Source organism: Dermacentor variabilis, chromosome 3, assembly GCF_050947875.1.
Source record: "Dermacentor variabilis isolate Ectoservices chromosome 3, ASM5094787v1, whole genome shotgun sequence".
Classification (NCBI taxonomy): Eukaryota; Metazoa; Arthropoda; class Arachnida; order Ixodida; family Ixodidae; genus Dermacentor; species Dermacentor variabilis.
The window spans coordinates 103700584-103717427 of NC_134570.1; the positions used below are offsets into that span (position 1 = coordinate 103700584).

At 45.5% G+C, this 16844-nt stretch overlaps 1 protein-coding gene across 3 annotated transcripts; it reads left to right on the plus strand.

The window, feature by feature from the left end:
* Positions 1 to 301: 301 nt before the first annotated feature.
* On the plus strand, positions 302 to 16844 carry LOC142576124 (triple QxxK/R motif-containing protein-like). 3 transcript variants are annotated; one of them, XM_075686080.1, is made up of 4 exons: positions 302 to 540; positions 1089 to 1188; positions 11961 to 12049; positions 12907 to 13436. In XM_075686080.1, the coding sequence occupies exons 2-4, from the start codon at positions 1125 to 1127 to the stop codon at positions 13111 to 13113; spliced, it is 360 nt and encodes a 119-aa protein (XP_075542195.1). In that variant the 5' UTR covers positions 302 to 540; positions 1089 to 1124; the 3' UTR covers positions 13114 to 13436. The 3 variants fall into 3 exon arrangements, with proteins under 3 accessions (XP_075542195.1, XP_075542198.1, XP_075542196.1); XM_075686083.1 differs by lacking the exon at positions 12907 to 13436 and adding an exon at positions 16685 to 16844 and having other exon boundaries at positions 305 to 540; XM_075686081.1 differs by lacking the exon at positions 12907 to 13436 and adding an exon at positions 13453 to 16844 and having other exon boundaries at positions 309 to 540.

The window sequence follows — 16844 nt, forward strand, 5'->3', positions numbered from 1 at the left end:
ATTAGCACGGTTTAAAACTGCCGCCCTGCAATGCTTACACCATGCACAAGAACTTGCTTCTAAAAAATAAGCCAATAAAATACAAGAGCCATTAGTTTCAGTCGAGAACCACAGCTGCTGCTGCTGCCGCTGAAAACTACAATGCAAACCGAAAACGGCGGCGGAGTAGAGGTATGGTAGAGAGCCAACATACGGGACTTTCCGCGTAAGTAGGCTCCCAACGGCGGAGTTGTAGCCAGCGCCCTCTTGAACTGAAGTAGAATATACATACGATTCAGCACTGTGCGACCTTCATCTCTCTAGCGCGTGTTAAAAGTTATATTGTTTCCAAACAGGTGCGCGGGATTTTGCTGATTTTATTTATGTCATCGCTCAATTTTAGAATGCCTTGTTAGGTTTGTTGCGAGTTGCTGGGCGTTTAGACATCCTCGTGGAATCCCGCAGCCGTTTCTTCTGATTACGTGTCCGGCGGTTGGGCAGGTCTTACGTGGAATAACTGGACGCGGCAACGACCAGCAGAAGATAACGACGAGTCCTCAAGTAAGCAACTATCTCTCTACTTTTGAAATACTTCGACGTGCTCTGTACAGACACACCTTCCGGGTACCAGTGGCAAGAAGAAACGGTTGTTTGTCTTTCTTCAGACAGGTGTTTACTTTTGGCGAAACAGCGAGAACTACTGTTCGGTTCACTTCTTATAAGCGCGCTGTGTAAAAGTGTGATGTTTACTAACTTAACCATCGTATCAACGAAGATTGCTTCTTCTTTTGATCATATGGCAACGTGTCGCTCTCTCGAATACATTGTCGATCTGACAGATCGCTCTCACGTATTGTGAGGTTAAGCATCATTATCTTACTTTTCGAAACTTAGCCGTTTGGTTTAGGAATTGGTTTAGTTTTGCGATCAGCGATTCCCAGGCGAGACACGTAGTGAGTTATTGTTCATGCATATGAAGGGCTGCATGTAAAATGCACACTGCCGCGCATTAACATGTTTTGTACCACATTATCTAACTGGCACGCATCGATGGATTGTCGTTAGTGTCAAGCGCGTACATATTTTATTTGTTTTCTTTTTTTTTTCAGTCTTTGGTACTGCTTTGAGAGACTCGATCTGCAGGTATGGGAAGAGCTAGGAAGGACTCCTTCAATCAGCCACCGGTTGAGACGTACCGGAAATTTATAGGCAAGTATTCTGAGAATCACCTAGCTCAGAATATTTAGGTTTCTTACATGGTCACTTACATGGTGGCATCTTTAATTTCTGTTTGATGCGAATCCAGTGAACAAGTGGCAAATATCTTTTTATTTTTTTTTTCTTGTGAAAAAGTGTGCAATGATGCATTGTAAGAATGTATGCTAAAATTCAGTCCTTGCTTTGTCTAACAGCCTGTTTGTGTTTATCATGTTTCCATTGTAATGTTGCAGTAAAAAGTGTAACACTTTTCTAGCCCCACTAACACCCGCCTTCTTCCCAAAATGTTAGGTTAGAAAATTGTTTGACCTTTTCACAGTCTAGGTATAAGAAATCCAGCAGTGTACTTCATCATGCATATATGACTTAATATTCAATGCATACAGAACTGCTCAGCTAGGTGACACAACAGACACTGTCTGCATAACCAGTGGAATGTCCTGCTATTCAGCAACGTTTTTAAACCAAACAGTCATTATTCAATATTTAAAACATCTGTTGAATCTGCATCAGTATGGGCATGATTGAAAAGCAAATTTACATAATCAGGTGCTATGCCACTGCTGAATTGTGACAGCGGTGTACCACAGTGCACATGCATGTAACGCAGTACACATTCAGTGCAGTTATGGTGGTTGTAACTATTTAATTTTAGCAAAAACTTGTTTAAGGACAGAATGCAACCACTTTCATTTTACTGAAGTGCAGACAGCTGTTCAGCCTCATGTTGCTGCCTTCCACTAGGCTCCCTAAACAAACAGCATCACCCGAGGTTATCATGCACCGTCACTTTTCGAGCTGTTCAGTCATTTCGTGGCTGGTACGCGGATTTTATACTATTGTTAACCTCTGTATTGCCCATTCTAGGCAGCGAAATAAAGTGAGCTTCGCAGCTTTTCAGCTAAAAGATTTTCTGTTGTGGAGCACTGTCCCACCTGCAAACCAGCGAGAGCAGCTCGAATGATTGGCACAGGAGGAAAAGTGGGATAACATAGCGCTCTGAAGCAGTAAGAGTGCTTGCTACTAGGCTGGCTGACAGAAACTTGTCCTTCTTTATTCTGCTGTTGTGACAAGTAGTTGGGAGCGCCTGTCACCAGAACATCCTGAGAAAAATGCAAATGCGGCTGGTCAGACAATGTAGTGAGACCTAAAGATTATCATGGAATGCAGGTGCTCTGGGCAGCATCGTAATACTTATGCCTCGCAGGTTTTTCTGTTCTACATGTGCGCACAGTAGCTCCTTCCAGTGGCTTCATGGAGAAGTTTTTCTCATTATTTTTTTCAGCAGTTTTGTATGCCTGCTGAAAGATGGTTTTAGACTCGCACGTGAAATTTGATTTGTCATAATGTCCAAAATGCCTGTGGTTCGTAGTTTAATTTTTCTACACATTCTGGTAAAAATATTTACATATGTGCAAGTTTCTTCCTTTTCCTGGTTCTTTTTTTTTACTTCTGCAGGCCAGACTGAATGTTTGGCTAGCAAGTACACTTCTCAGCTACACAGAACAGCTCAGCAACTACGACATTGTGTTGCTGAGCTGGCTGTGTTCGATTCCTGGCCACGGGAGACACATCCTGATAGAAGCAAGATGAAAAAACGCCTGTGCTCAGATTTAGTATTTAAGTGCACATTAAGAAACATCAGACTGTCAAAACTAGTCCAGAGCCCCCCAATACACCATCTTTCTTAGTCCACATGCTGCGTTGGGAAGCTGAACCCCTCAATTTTATTTCATCGTAGCCTCGTGCCAGAACAGAAACCAGCAGTACTCAGTTGCCCTATTGTTCTGATAAATCCATACATTTTTTGTCGTAGTAAGGTGTTCCAGATGATTTACAAACACAGCCAGTGTGGGCTGTGTGCAAAAGAGTGTCATAGTAGTATTCAGAAACTTTTTAAAAGAGGTTGCCAAATTCCTGGAAATTATGCAATATTTTATTCTATATGTATTTGAGTTTCAAGAACCGCTGTTTGCACACCCTGCTATGCGGCCTGCGTGCGCATCACTCTGTGGAATTCTCCAGAGTCTAAGAATAAGGGCTTGCAGGAATAAGAGTTGTGTCCAGAATGCAGTACTTCCAGGTTAACGGTTATTGTGTAATTTAATGCTAAAGTGTGTGTAAGGCTAACCAGATGGCCTTGAAATTCACTTGGCCAAGTGTGGAAAACAGACTTTTGACTGGCTCACTACTGGCCAATCAACCTGAGTGTAGCTAAACAACCTCAGCATACACAGCATAGCAGTCTTTCAGCAGTTACGGTGGCTGACATCTCTTCCATGAAGTTTACATAACCACCATGTGTGTGCTTAACTTTTTCGTTAACCCTAGAAATGTGCTCAACTTTTTCGTTAACCCTAGAAATGTGCTCATTTCCGGTGCTTTTATGTCCTGCCGTTTTATATTTCAAGACGCAGCAGTTGCAACTTATACCCAGGTGCGTAATATGAGAGCCTGATCGCTGGTGTTTTGAATGGATATAAAGCAGTAATAATTGCTCAGGCAGTTTTTGAGAATATTTATTTGACATTTCAATGGAGCTGCTCAAGGAACATGAATGAAAGTGATAATTCGCTACTTTTCGTTTAAGCGGTGAGAGTAAAAAAAATCTGAAATATAAAAAATGTGCACTTAGCTCCTAGTTCCCAACTCTTATAAATGAGACCATGCAAAAAAATCGTTGTGCAATTTTGTTATAGTCAATGCTAGCCGTAGTGATGCCCGTGCTATGCGGGAGAGCACCACTTTTTATTGCAGCAGGCAGCTGGCTTGCTTTTTACTGCATTCTTTGGACTCGCGAAGCCGTGGCTGTCACGTCAGGAAACATGCCAAAGCCTCCTGATACTTGATTATTGAGTGTGATCAGCTTTTCTATGCAAGCAGCCTAGTGAAAGTGCAGGTGGTCTAGTGCAAGTTCAAGCAGTGCTGAAGCATCCACATGCTTTGTTCAATGCCTGTACAGTACTGTACATTAATGCAGAGCGTTGCACAGTATTGCACCATAATGAATGAGGGCACTTGCACAAGCGGTGTTCAAATTGTAAGAAATTAGACTGATAGTTAAGCAGTCGAAGGTCAATCTGAAATCGACTGCGTACTCTTGTGTGAGTGAAAATTGCAACGGCGGGAAGGATCGCTAGTAATAATTTGTACATACACTGTCAGAACGCTGATAGGTAAAAGCAACCCATGATGGGAAAAGTAAAGTTGTACTTGATGTCGCTGAAAGCCATTATCAAAATAACATGCACTCATGAGCGCCTACCGTCATTTGAGACATTAAAACAGCCTAGACATTGAATTGGAAAATTAGACAACCTGACAGAAGCTTCTGTGTCTTCACTGCTGCTGTCATTTAAAAATTAGGTTGCCCAGTCGACTAAAGCTCAAATTTTGTGTCACTTTATTGAGGAAGTGCTAGAAACACTGTAGCCTAGTTTTGATAGTAACTCCAGTCGAAATTTTATTTTTCCAGACTCCCCAACCTGGCAAAAATTGTAAAATTTGACGAATAGTCCAGTCCAGTCATCATTTCAATCGGTGCGTGGTGTTGTTAGTAGAATAACTGCAACGAAAATGTTTGACAACATGCAGAATAACTGTCAATCAAGTTGATGGATTTCTACAGGCCCGCTAAGGAAAGAGCTGAGCAACCCTACTGAATGAAACAAACTTTCCAGGGTCATTTATGAAGTTTCGTTAGCAACCATGACCCTGCCTACATTGGTGAATCAGCATGCATGCCATCCTTCTCAAGTTTTCCATAAATTTTACATATTTGGGCTCCGTTTATGATTTTATGAATGTTACATCAAGTTTTACGGATAATTAATTACATTCACAAAAGTGTTTTACTCCTCAGTTTTCTACTTTCTCTTGGTGGTCTTCTTATAGTGAAAGGACCCTAGGAGGTACTTTCTTTGAGCAAGTTTAGACAGACATGTCCCAGATGCTGGTGAAATGAGCAACAGCAGATTTGCTGAAAAACTCACTGTGACATAAAGAATGACGTTTTTCTTGTCAGTCTCTGCTGTTCCAACTTTGATGCTGCTTGCATTCTGCATCTAAAGAGTTAATAAAGTGTGTATGCGTCCCTCAGAAGGCGTGTGTTCAGAGCAAGCTTTATAGAAAAAAAGAAGCCTGCAACAGCCCCTCCCCTTCCCCCCTCTCTCAGCATTGTATCCACAGGATATTATGAATTTTAAGGTTCACAGGTTGGCAGGTATGAAACAACACTGGTAAAATGCAGGCCTAAGGAAGCACTGCACAATCATAAGCATACCGGTCACTCCACTGATTGGGAGTCTGCATCTGTTATTGATACAGATAGTGGTGGAACACAGCGCCTATTGAGTTAACAGTGCAAGCAATAAACTGCCGCGAGGTGGTCTACCAGATATTTAGCCGTGCTTATTGCACCATTTCACCTGTATATTGTATTTGCACTTGTGAGCAAAAGATTCGAAATTGATGGGGCTGAAATAAAAAACTTTTTTTTTTTCACAGCCTACATGTATCTGTTTCATCAGTGCAGTTTGTTGAAGCAAGTCCACGGTTGCAGAGCTCTGGTAGAAAAAATTTGAATTGTGTTGCTGATATGTAGTCTCCGAACTTTTTGCCGTGAGTGCACGTACTATACTGTATCTTCTGTACATGCTGTCTTTTTTTTTTTTTTTATTGTGAGAGCAATTATATGGGCACTCGAAGTGAATTTTTTGCATCGGCATTGCCGTGAGGCTGTTATATTTATGTATATTGTTACGTAAGAAGATGCAGATGAAAAGCTATATACAAGTATATTTACAACGTAATACGCCGCACTTGGCCAAGAGGCAATAGCCCGCGCTAGCCTCCAATTGTCGTCTTCTTCTTACTGCTCGCCTCTTCGTCATTTGAAATACTATTCCGTAGCACTTACCTCGGCGGCAAAAGTGCCGTCCCGGAGCGACTAAAGGCCGGATTCGGAAGCAGTGTAGTAGGCCTTGAGCCTACTGACGTGCACGAGATCACTAGATGCCAGAGTAGATGACGAGGTTGAGCTCACAGGAGCAATTTCGTACGTCACAAGCATCACCTGGCGCAGCACGCGGTAGGGCCCTGTGTATCGCGAAAGGAGGTTTTCTGAAAGTCCGACGTGACGAGAGGGCGACCACAGTAGCACGAGCGCACCAGGCGAAAACTGTACGTCACGGTGGTGGGCGTTGTACTGATGCTGCTGAGTGGTTTGCGAGTCCGTCATTCGAGCACGAGTAAGCTGGCGTGCATAGTCGGCGAGGGCGATGGCGTCGTGCGCATACTCGCTTGTTGCGATCGCAGCAGGAGGAAGTGCCGTGTCAAGGGACAAGGTCAGTTCACGACCATAGAGTATATAAAATGGAGAAAATCTGGCGGTGTCCTGCCGGGAAGAATTATAAGCAAATGTGACATAAGGAAGGCCAATGTCTCAGTCGTGGTGGTACTTGGAAACGTACTTGGACAGCATATCAGTAAGAGTACGGTTTAACAGCTCTGTCAGGCCATTGGTTTGAGGATGGTATGAGGTATCCAGCTTGTGTTGAGTGGAGCAGGAATGCACAATGTCGGCGATAACTTTCGAAAGGAAGTTACGACCACGGTCAGTAAGCAGCTGTCGCGGGGCGCCATGAAGTAAGATAATGTCATGCAATAGAAAGTCCGCAACGTCAGTGGCGCAACTGATAGGGAGAGCCCGCGTGATAGCGTATCGGGTGGCGTAATCAGTTGCGACGGCTACCCATTTGTTCCCAGAGGATTACGTGGGAAAGGGACCGAGGAGGTCTAATCCAACACGAAAGAACAGTTCCACAGGGACGGTGATCGGCTGGAGATGACCGGCAGGTAGCACCTGAGGTGTTTTCCGACGCTGACAGGTATCAAAGGCAGCAACATAGCGTTGGACGGAGCGAGCAAGACCAGGCCAATAGAAGCGGCGGCAGACGCGGTTGTACGTGCGGGTTACCCCAAGATGTCCTGCAGTGGATGCGTCATGCATCTCAAAGAGCACAGTTTGTCGTAGATGTTTTGGCATAACAAGAAGAAGATCAGATCCGTCAGGGAGGAAGTTCCTTCGGTACAGAATGCCACCCTGGAGGACATATCGGCGAACGGATGCATCGGTAGGTGTAGAGCGCAGACGCTCGATGACTGCTCGCAGCGATAGGTCTTGGTACTGCTCATCGGCGATGTTAGCAAAGGCAGACACAGAGAAAATGCCGTTGGCGGTACTACTGTCGGCGTCGTCAGGCTTGTCTACCGGGTAACAAGACAGGCAGTCAGCGTCCTTGTGTAGTCGGCCAGACTTGTAGGTGACAGTATACGAATGTTCTTGGAGGCGTAAGGCCCAGCGACCAGGTCTTCCTGTAGGATCTTTCAGTGAGCATAACCAGCAAAGCGCGTGATGGTCTGTGACAACGGAAAAGGGTCGGCCATATAAGTATGGGCGGAACTTCGCAACTGCCCAAACTAGGGCCAGACGCTCACGCTCAGCGATGGAATAGTTGTGCTCCGCGGGTGAGAGGAGCCTGCTGGCGTAAGCGATAACACGGTCGTTGCCGCGCTGGCGTTGTGCCAGTACTGCGCCAATTCCGTGACCGCTGGCATCAGTACGGACTTCGGTAGGCGTAGAAGGATCGAAATGGGCCACAACAGGAGGTGTTGTGAGAAGGTCGATTAGATGCGAGAAGGAAGAGGCCTCGTTATCGCCCCACTGGAAAGGTGCGTCTTTTTTCAAAAGCTGGGTGAGTGGTCGTGCTATGGCCATGAAATTTTTCACGAAACGGTGAAAGTACGAACAAAGGCCGATGAAGCTGCTCACATCCTTGACACACTTCGGAACAGGGAAGTGCGTAACAGCATGGATCTTGCCTGGGTCCGGTTGCACTCCATTCGCGTCAACAAGATGCCCAAGGACGGTAATCTGGCGACGGCCGAATTGGCACTTCGATGCGTTCAGTTGCAGACCGGCTCAACGAAAAACATTCAGGACTGCCGAGAGGCACTCGAGGTGCGTAGCGAACGTTGGGGAGAATACTGTAACATTGTCCAAGTAGCACAGGCACGTGGACCATTTGAAACCATAAAGAAAGGAGTCCATCATGCATTCAAAAGTGGCAGGAGCGTTACATAGACCGAACGGCATCACTTTGAATTGATAAAGACCGTCGGGTGTTACAAAAGCACTCTTCTCGCGGTCGAGATCGTCCACGGCAATCTGCCAGTAGCCGGAGCGAAGGTCAATAGAGGAGAAGTAGCAAGCACCGTGGAGGCAGTCAAGGGCGTCATCAATCGGAGGTAGGGGATACACATCCTTTTTTGTAACCCTGTTAAGGTGCCGATAATCCACGCAAAAGCGCCATGAGCCATCCTTCTTTTTCACCAGTACAACAGGTGACACCCATAAACTATGTGACGGTTCTACGACGTTCTTGGCAAGCATTTTGCGAACTTCTACGTGAATAACTTGACGCTCAGTTGGTGACACTTGATACGGGCGGCGATGAATAGGAGGGGCATTGCCGGTATTAATGCGATGTTTAACGGCTGTAGTTTGGGCCAAAGGATGATCGTTAAAGTCAAAAATATCGTGGTAGGAAAACAACGCGGTAGAGCTCACACGAGTGTGCTTGGACGACATGTCGGGCGCAATCATTTTCTGTAAGTCGGCGACGGTACAAGTTGCCGACAGCGATGGTAGAGGAGGACCGGCTGAATTGTTGTCTACTGCAATAGATGCTATTGATTGATCTTCGAATGAGCAAGGCTGGGCCAGAGACATCCCGCATGGCAGAACTTGTGTCGTCAAGCCAAAATTGACCACTGGCAGGCAGACGCAATTCGCCGTAATAGATAAAACTGTATGAAGTACTCTGATCCCGTGTGCAAGGAGGTCGTCTTGCATAGGAGCCACAATGTAGTGACCGTCGGGCGCTGGTGGGGATGACACTCACTCGACGTAAGTCAGTGCCAAAGGTGGCAAGCGAACGAAGTCGACGGAACTGAGGCGAGTGGAGTGTGGTTCAGCGGGATCCAGAACAGGCAGGTCAAGGCGGAGAGTACTGGTGGAACAATCGATGAGAGCAAAATGTGCAGAGAGGAAGTCTAAGCCGAGGACGATGTCGTGAGGACAGTGGGCGACGACTGTGAATAGCACGATTGTGGAGCGATCGGTGAAGGAGACAGGTGCGGCACACATACCAATTACGGGGGCTGTTCCGCCATCGGCGACACGGACAACAGGCGTCGTGGCGGGCGTGATTATTTTCTTCAGGTGGTTACGAAGGTCAGGGCTAATTACCGACAAATGCGCCCCAGTGTCTATAAGAGCAGATACAGAAACACCGTCGACTTGCACATCCAGAAGGTTCAGATGAGTGGGCAACGTCAGTAGAGGAATTGGCGGCATAGGGAGCAATGTAGCGTCACCTCGAGGCGCTGCATCATCTAGTTTTCCGGCTGGGAGCGGCGTCCGAAGGGAGTCGGCGAAAAGAAGCGACGGGGCTGGGGAGAGCGAGGTTGTCGTCGTTTGGGCGAAGGTGAACGAGAATATGGGCAGTTCGGCGCAGGAGAATCAGTGGCAGCATTATCGTAGCGTGCAGCATAGGGACGAGGAGGGCCACCTGAGGGGCGAGAGAAGGCAGTATAAGCAGACCGGGTCGGAGAAGTCCAGTGGCTACGACAGTGCCGAGAAATGTGCCCGATTCGACGGCAGTGAAAACAAATGGGCTTGTCGTCAGCAGTACGCCATTCAGATGGGTTGCGGAAATGTGGTGGGTAAAAAGATGCGGGACGGGGCAGAATCGAAGAAGCCGGGTGGGTATCAGGGCAATGGGCCGAGCAGATGGTGTGAAGACCCATGTTTTCGAACTCCTGGCGGACAACTGCCTGGATTAGAGAAATCATGACTGCAGGTGCGTTGGTGGGGCTGGAGTTGAAGGCAGCCGGATAGGTGGCCTCAATCTCGTGCTGGACGATCCTAGTAATATCGCCAGTGTTGTTGGGATGAGGAGTGTCGACACAGGAAGATGTCACTGGGGTGTTGGGCAGACGGGCGAACTGCTGGTTGATATGTCGGCTTTTAGCGAGTTCCAGGCGGCGGCACTCTTTTATAACTGCATCCACCGTCGTGACGTTGTTGAATACGAGCAAGTTGAAGGCATCATCGGCAATGCCTTTGAGGATGTGGGATACCTTGTCTGACTGTCATGTGCGTGTCAACTTTGCGGCACAGAGCCAAGACATCCTGAATGTACATGACATAGGGCTCTGTTGACGTCTGCACACGGCCGGAAAGCGCCTTCTGCGTGGCAAGTTGGTGACCGTAGGGGATGCCGAACAAGTCTCGGAACTTTTGCTTGAGCGAATCCCAACTGGTGAGCTCATCTTCGTGCGTCCGAAACCAAACTCGAGGTGTGCCACCGAGGTAAAAGACTACGTTGGCGAGCATGATAGTGGGGTCCCACTGGTTATTGCGGCTGGCGTGTTCGTACAGGCTGATCCAGTCTTCGACGTCTTCCCCATCTTTGCCCGAGAATACGCCAGGATCATGAGGAGCAGGGAGAGTGATGTAGGTTGTCGAAGTGGCAGCGGGTGTCGGAGGCGGCTGAGTTGAGTTTTCATCGCCAGGAGCCATGAAGGAAGGCTCGACGTATCGTCCAAGCTAAGCTGCGAAGCTCTGTGATGAGGTACAGAGAACGTCCACCTCCACCAGATATGTTACGTAAGAAGGCGCAGATGAAAAGCTATATACAAGTATATTTACAACGTAATGCGCCGCACTTGGCCAAGAGGCAACAGCCTGCGCTAGCCTCCAATCGTCGTCATCGCCTTCATACTGCTCGCCTCTTCATCATTGGAAATACTATTCCGTAGCAATATGTAAGCTATATGCTTATCCATGACCTATATGTGGGTTATATTGCTACACTATTCAATCAATAAGGTTGCTCATACCAAGTCGTACGTTCTTGACTAAATTGTTCCTGAGAATATTGAGAATGGCCACCAATAAACAAATGTCATGAACATAACATTCAAGGCACATGCCTTTTATCTTAAATCTCAGACTATTGAATATTAAAAGTGCAAAACGATATCAGTGCTCAAACCTAAAAGCGATGTAATTTTACTGTCACAGCTCTTTCCGGCCAGCGTAGTGGCACCTGTGTGATGCTATCACAGGCCCTATATGGCGTGTTAAAGCTGTTAACAGTGCCAGAAATGTTGGCGCACTCGTATGTGTCATGCCCATGTTATTAAAGCTTACGTGAAGCTAGAGCACCATCCAGACCTGGAAGTGCAACGCCAAACCTTGCTATTGCAGTCATAGCTTCACTCTTATGCGAAACTGACAATATTTATTGTGACCAAGAGGCATGTATGAGCCCTAAAACATCAAGATGGCTCTTGATTTTATTTTGGTCATTGCCCCTTCTTTCTTTTTCTGCAGTATCTATACCTACTGCTAGTTAAATGGCAAGAGGGCTTCGTTTAGGTGTTTCAGAAGTGGACTTACGAGTGAACAAGACAACTATGTGTCATTACTTACAGTATGAGCTGCCTGTGATATCGTCACTGCTTTGTTTTTGTCTAGTATTTTCAGATGATGAATTGAATGGGCAGTGCATATAATAAAATTTAATGTACTCGCTGTGTCCAGAACACAGCTGGCACATAACCGTGATAGCTGCACCATTCGAGCACTGTCTGATGAAGCAACTAAGCTAGTGCTGCTGTTTACTTGACAACAGGGAAACACGAGAACAAAAAGTCAAAGTCTGACATCAAGGAATCAAAGAAGCGCGTGCAAAGCAAGAAGACGAAGTCCAAGACATACAAGGTGAGACACTTGAACTAGTAAGCCAAACTTTAATGTGGAACATCATACCAGTAGAGCACTGTGCTCTTTCTAAATAAAACAGCCCTGCAAAAGCCCGTTTGCAGCTAGAGCTGCACACGTGTGCTATGTGTCAGTGGTATCAGAACCAAAGTTCTTGGTGCTGATGTGGAAGCAGATTGCAATACCTAAACGACTTCAGTAGTTTCGTGCACTGTCCACACAATGACTGATGAAATGGAAGACGACAGGCATAATAATGTAAAACAGCAGTGTGGATTAGAGAGCAAGCACAGTTAACTGATGTTCCAATTCTGATTACAAGCAAAGAACTAGTCGGGCACACCATCGTATGCATACAACAGGTAACTCTTGGTCCTTGACAGTATTATGCCGTCAAAAGGCAAACGCAGGCGAAGGCAGCAGAAGTAGAGCATGTGATTAGGAAATTTTCCTGTTTTCATAATTGCGGCCAAATTTTTCCAAATTTTGGTTTAGCATTCAGATTAGGGGCAAAAATTATTTCAGAAGAATATATATACTTTCGCCATCTCAAAGGCTGATTTTTCACACCCACTCCATTAGTCAAACCTACCTAAAGTGCTGTTGCCTACTGCATAAAAAAAAAAAGTGTAACGACAACCAAAATTTTGCTGCGCATGGTACAAATATTTTGTAAATAAACATTACGAATATTTGTTTGTGGCACATCATTCTAGCTAATAAAAGATACAGAGCGGTGTGCCCATTTTCAGCGTTCGTACTCATTCAAGATTTCAACAAACAGTCAACATCTCCAACAATGAAACGTTTATTAGTATTTCTCACTGAATCTCAATATATATTCATCAATTATACAGCCACTCGAGGTGCATTCTCGGCGCCGGTGCTGTGCTGTTCTGCTACCACTGGAGCGTACATGGCTTGCACATAGAGGGTTAAAGGGACTTTGGAGACGTGGAGTGCCCTTTGGCTGCAAAATCAACAAAACGAAAGTGGACGCTTGGTCAACGCTCCGCTCCGTCAAATTGGTGGCGGAGACAGGACGGTGTTCTGCCTCCCACTGATGGCATGAGTGCTACATGCACGCTCGCATAAGCGCCCTTGCATTCCTGCCGATCAGCTGTGTGCATATGCACTGGCAGGAGCACGACGGACAGTAGGAATAAAGCCAAAATTATCTAACACTTCACCGGGTGCCGACTAACACCAATGGTTCCCCTTGGGTCTCATCTTGCGCGCCATCGAGGCAATTGCAAGGCCTACAAGTCTGCACTAGAATGCCTTCTCCGGTTCCAGTCGAAGTAGATCTTTTAGTTTCTTGAGTGGGCATTATCGTAGCAACGGCAATGCTCTGTAAGCTATGGCGTTGTCCAATTCCTTCTTTTACTGCTATTCGCGTGCAGGAAATTGCCATCATGCTGTGCTTCATGACTGCTGCGCTCTTTGGAGGATATGCACTGTCCTACGTGTTGCTCAGTGGCAGCGCTCAGTCACTATGGGCCTCGCTGATGAAAAACTGATGAGGATCCGAGACTCTCTTTGGCCATCGCGTCTTGTGTGCGCCAGAGTATGATGCCAAAAGTGTCATTTGTTTTTCTTTTGTTTGCTTGCTTCCGAGCATTGCAAAACTCGTGCAATATCTGCCGTCCTCTCCTGTAAAGTTGTGCATATTGTTTTGATTTTTAATTTGGTGTACCTGACTTTGTGCATACGTCTTCTAAACTGTTACAGTGCAGTACCTAAGCAGTGTAAAGTCCTCAACGCCTATGTGTTACTGACAAACTCCCAATATTGTTTGAGCACACCTGCTATCTTTAATGTCACAGTCAAGCAATAGACATATTTTATTATTGCTTTTAAATAACTAGCGCCGTGTAATTGTTGTTTACAAATAATTTCGGGTGTTTGTCACGTGGGAGAAACTTGATGTGCTAGCACCCCTTTTGGTTTAGTTTGGAAAGTTGGCTCCTTGCACTTGCGTTAACGTTTATCTGCAAAGTGGAACTACCACCATTGCCATGTGTTTTTTGATCAGTACTGTACATGACACAAAATGGAAGGAAAAAAAAGAAAGCCTTCCATTCTTCATTTACCGGAGTTGAATGAAAGAACATACAGCAGCTTTATAGTTTTCTACAATATACTGGCAACAAGTGCGAGATTCCTAACAATCTCACATGAGACCTATGTTTGGAGCACATTGACTCGTCAGAATTCTTCTTCTGAGAAGTCTAGTGAGCCTGTCTGCACTGTTAGTTGATGCTTTGGTGTCACAGTTACATGCTATGACAAGGAAGTCCCCTGCTCAAGTAATTTGCTGTTATATATGCCAGTTAGTGTTTCTTTTTTCTCTTTAGATTGCTCTTGTTCTTCTTTCTGAATGAAGTTGCTGTTTGAAGAAGTTGATCATCTTATTGTTCAGATAACTGAGTACTCGCATGAAAACCTCCTTGTCTCGTTCAACTGTGTGCTGGCATTTATCTTCTTTAAAAAGAATAGTCGCAGATTCCCAGCAACGTGCTGGTGTTTGTCCTCTCCAAAAGCAATATGTGCAGCCTTTGGGATGCTTAACATGAATGCATTCTAGGCCTCTTTTTTGTTTTTCCTCTCATACTGCAAAGAGAGCTGGGGCTTTCCAGTTTCAATGTCAGGCTTGTACAAGTTCGAATTGTGTTTGCTCCGAATTCTTCAGCATTTCCTTTTTATCACATCCCTCTCTTCAATGAGGCCACCAGAAGTGTGATTCATCTGTTTGGCATAAGTGTGTCATGACTGGTACACTGTCATCTCTGCCATGGTCACTCAGTAGAAATGCCTGTCGTCATTGCTGAAAAAAATGTGAAGACATCTGATGCTTCACTTTGTTGGCAGGGCGCTTTTAGCCAGGACAAGATATGACATGGAGGCACTAGGATTTTATATGCACTAATGACTAATACTATAATGCACCTTCCTGAAAGCAGCATCCTTGTGGCAAGCCTCTCTGGCATACGGTCGGTAGTTGCATATTGTTGCCTTGTGTTAGTGCACCGATGGCCATGGTTTTACTGTACCCTGGTAGCCACGCAAGATGTGTTTTATCAGGAAGGACGCCATTTTTGTCACACAGCATAAAGCAGAAATACAAATGCCGGGTGACACCATATGAAAAAGGTGTTTCATGCAGCCTCTGCTGTAGAAGTTGCCAAAATTCGCCCTTTGCCATCAAAACGTGCCTGTACATTTCTCTTTGTGACTTTTTGTCATGTTCATTGTCAGTTTCCCGAGAATAATGAGGATGGTACCCAATATTGGTCATGTTTCTCTTCTTTACGTGGAAGCTACTGTAACTGATTGTTACGCATGGGTGTTGCTTCATGCATGCTTGCATCGCCAACAGCAGTACAATTCATGCCCTGCTTTAAACTGAGTAAGTGGCCGATCACAAGCAGTTTCGGCAGAGCAGGGGCAAGCCTAATAACCTATGCAATCAAATGCACCAGCTAGATCTTGAAATAAGAATTCAAGTGTCAACAATATCCCAATATTCCTAGAGACCTTCCCCACCAGTAGCTTTTGAGTCTGTCTTAAATGCCTCCATTTCACCACCGCACATATGTATTTCTGCCACAATTGCCAAAAAGTAGTTGTGGCAAGCTACCTCCTCAGAAGCCGTTGGCAGTGGCTGATCGGTTTACAATGCCCAGAGTCATCCGCTTCGTTAGATTTAGGTCGACTTCACCACGTCATTGTTGCACAGCGCACAGTGGCATCGAAGGGACTTGTCTGGTAAAGCAGTACAAGAATCTGCAGCTACATATGGGTGACGGTGAGGCAGGAATGCCTGCATGAACTGCTGCTGCCACACCATACAAAATGGTGGCTTCTTTTAAGTAGCCATGGTATTTCACGTGCAATGAAGTAAAAACTGCACCGTAATTATCTAAAACCATTCGCAATGCTATAGCATGTGCCACATACGTGTCCATCTAAAGCAGGTGCCGTTTGGACATAGTTGTGAAACAGACACTGCTGAAGGCGGGATCCGGCTTTGCCCACCGTAGCTGGTCATACTGTCAGAGACAACAACGACAACAAATGCAGTTAGAGCCTGATCCAATAGGACTGGCTGGAACCCACTTCATTTTGATTGAGCAGCTGAGGCCCTGCTCAAGTAGACCTGTGTCGCAGAGATACTTTCAATCATGCTCGAGTCACTGCACATATAGTGTTGTTGCACAGTCATGTTCAAGCTTGCTTGGCTTCTTTCCTCCTACACTCAGCCATGTTTCATGTTTCAATCATAGTTGAAAGGTTTAATGCAAGTAAGCTCCTATGGAAATTGAAACTGCCTATGTGACAAGAGTGTAAGACGAATGTTTAGTTTTCCTTGTCAATGTGTATTGTATCTGGCTGCTTGGTTGCTTAAAGCACTTCTGTATGCTGCAACAAACCACTGAGAGTTAATATTAATGACTTGTCACTAAGCAAGGACCATTTGACAAGCTAAACACATTCCCATGTGCCACTGTAACGCACCTTACATCGTTCATGCACATTTTATGGGACCCTATGCATTTCACACCAAAGCAGTTGTGGTGGTATTTTTGCAGTACTGTGTTACAGTACTCTTTTCCTTTTTTTTTTAATGCCCAGCCCTTTTTTCTAGATTTATTTACCTGTATGTTCAAAGGAGCCTGCACAAAATGTTTTAGGCAAGTGCTCGCAAGTTAAGAACGGTTTATACAGTCGCCATCAGTCGGCCTGCCATATATGACATGTACCTTTGTATGAATAAAGCTTTTTTAAAATCTGG

Coding starts and splice junctions, on each gene's coding strand:
- LOC142576124 (XM_075686080.1), top strand. CDS start 1,125: ATGGGAAGAGCTAGGAAGGACTCCTTCAATCAGCCACCGGTTGAGACG. Junction 1,189..11,960: donor GACGTACCGGAAATTTATAG/GCAAGTATTCTG, acceptor ACTTGACAACAG/GGAAACACGAGAACAAAAAG. Junction 12,050..12,906: donor CGAAGTCCAAGACATACAAG/GTGAGACACTTG, acceptor TCAATTATACAG/CCACTCGAGGTGCATTCTCG.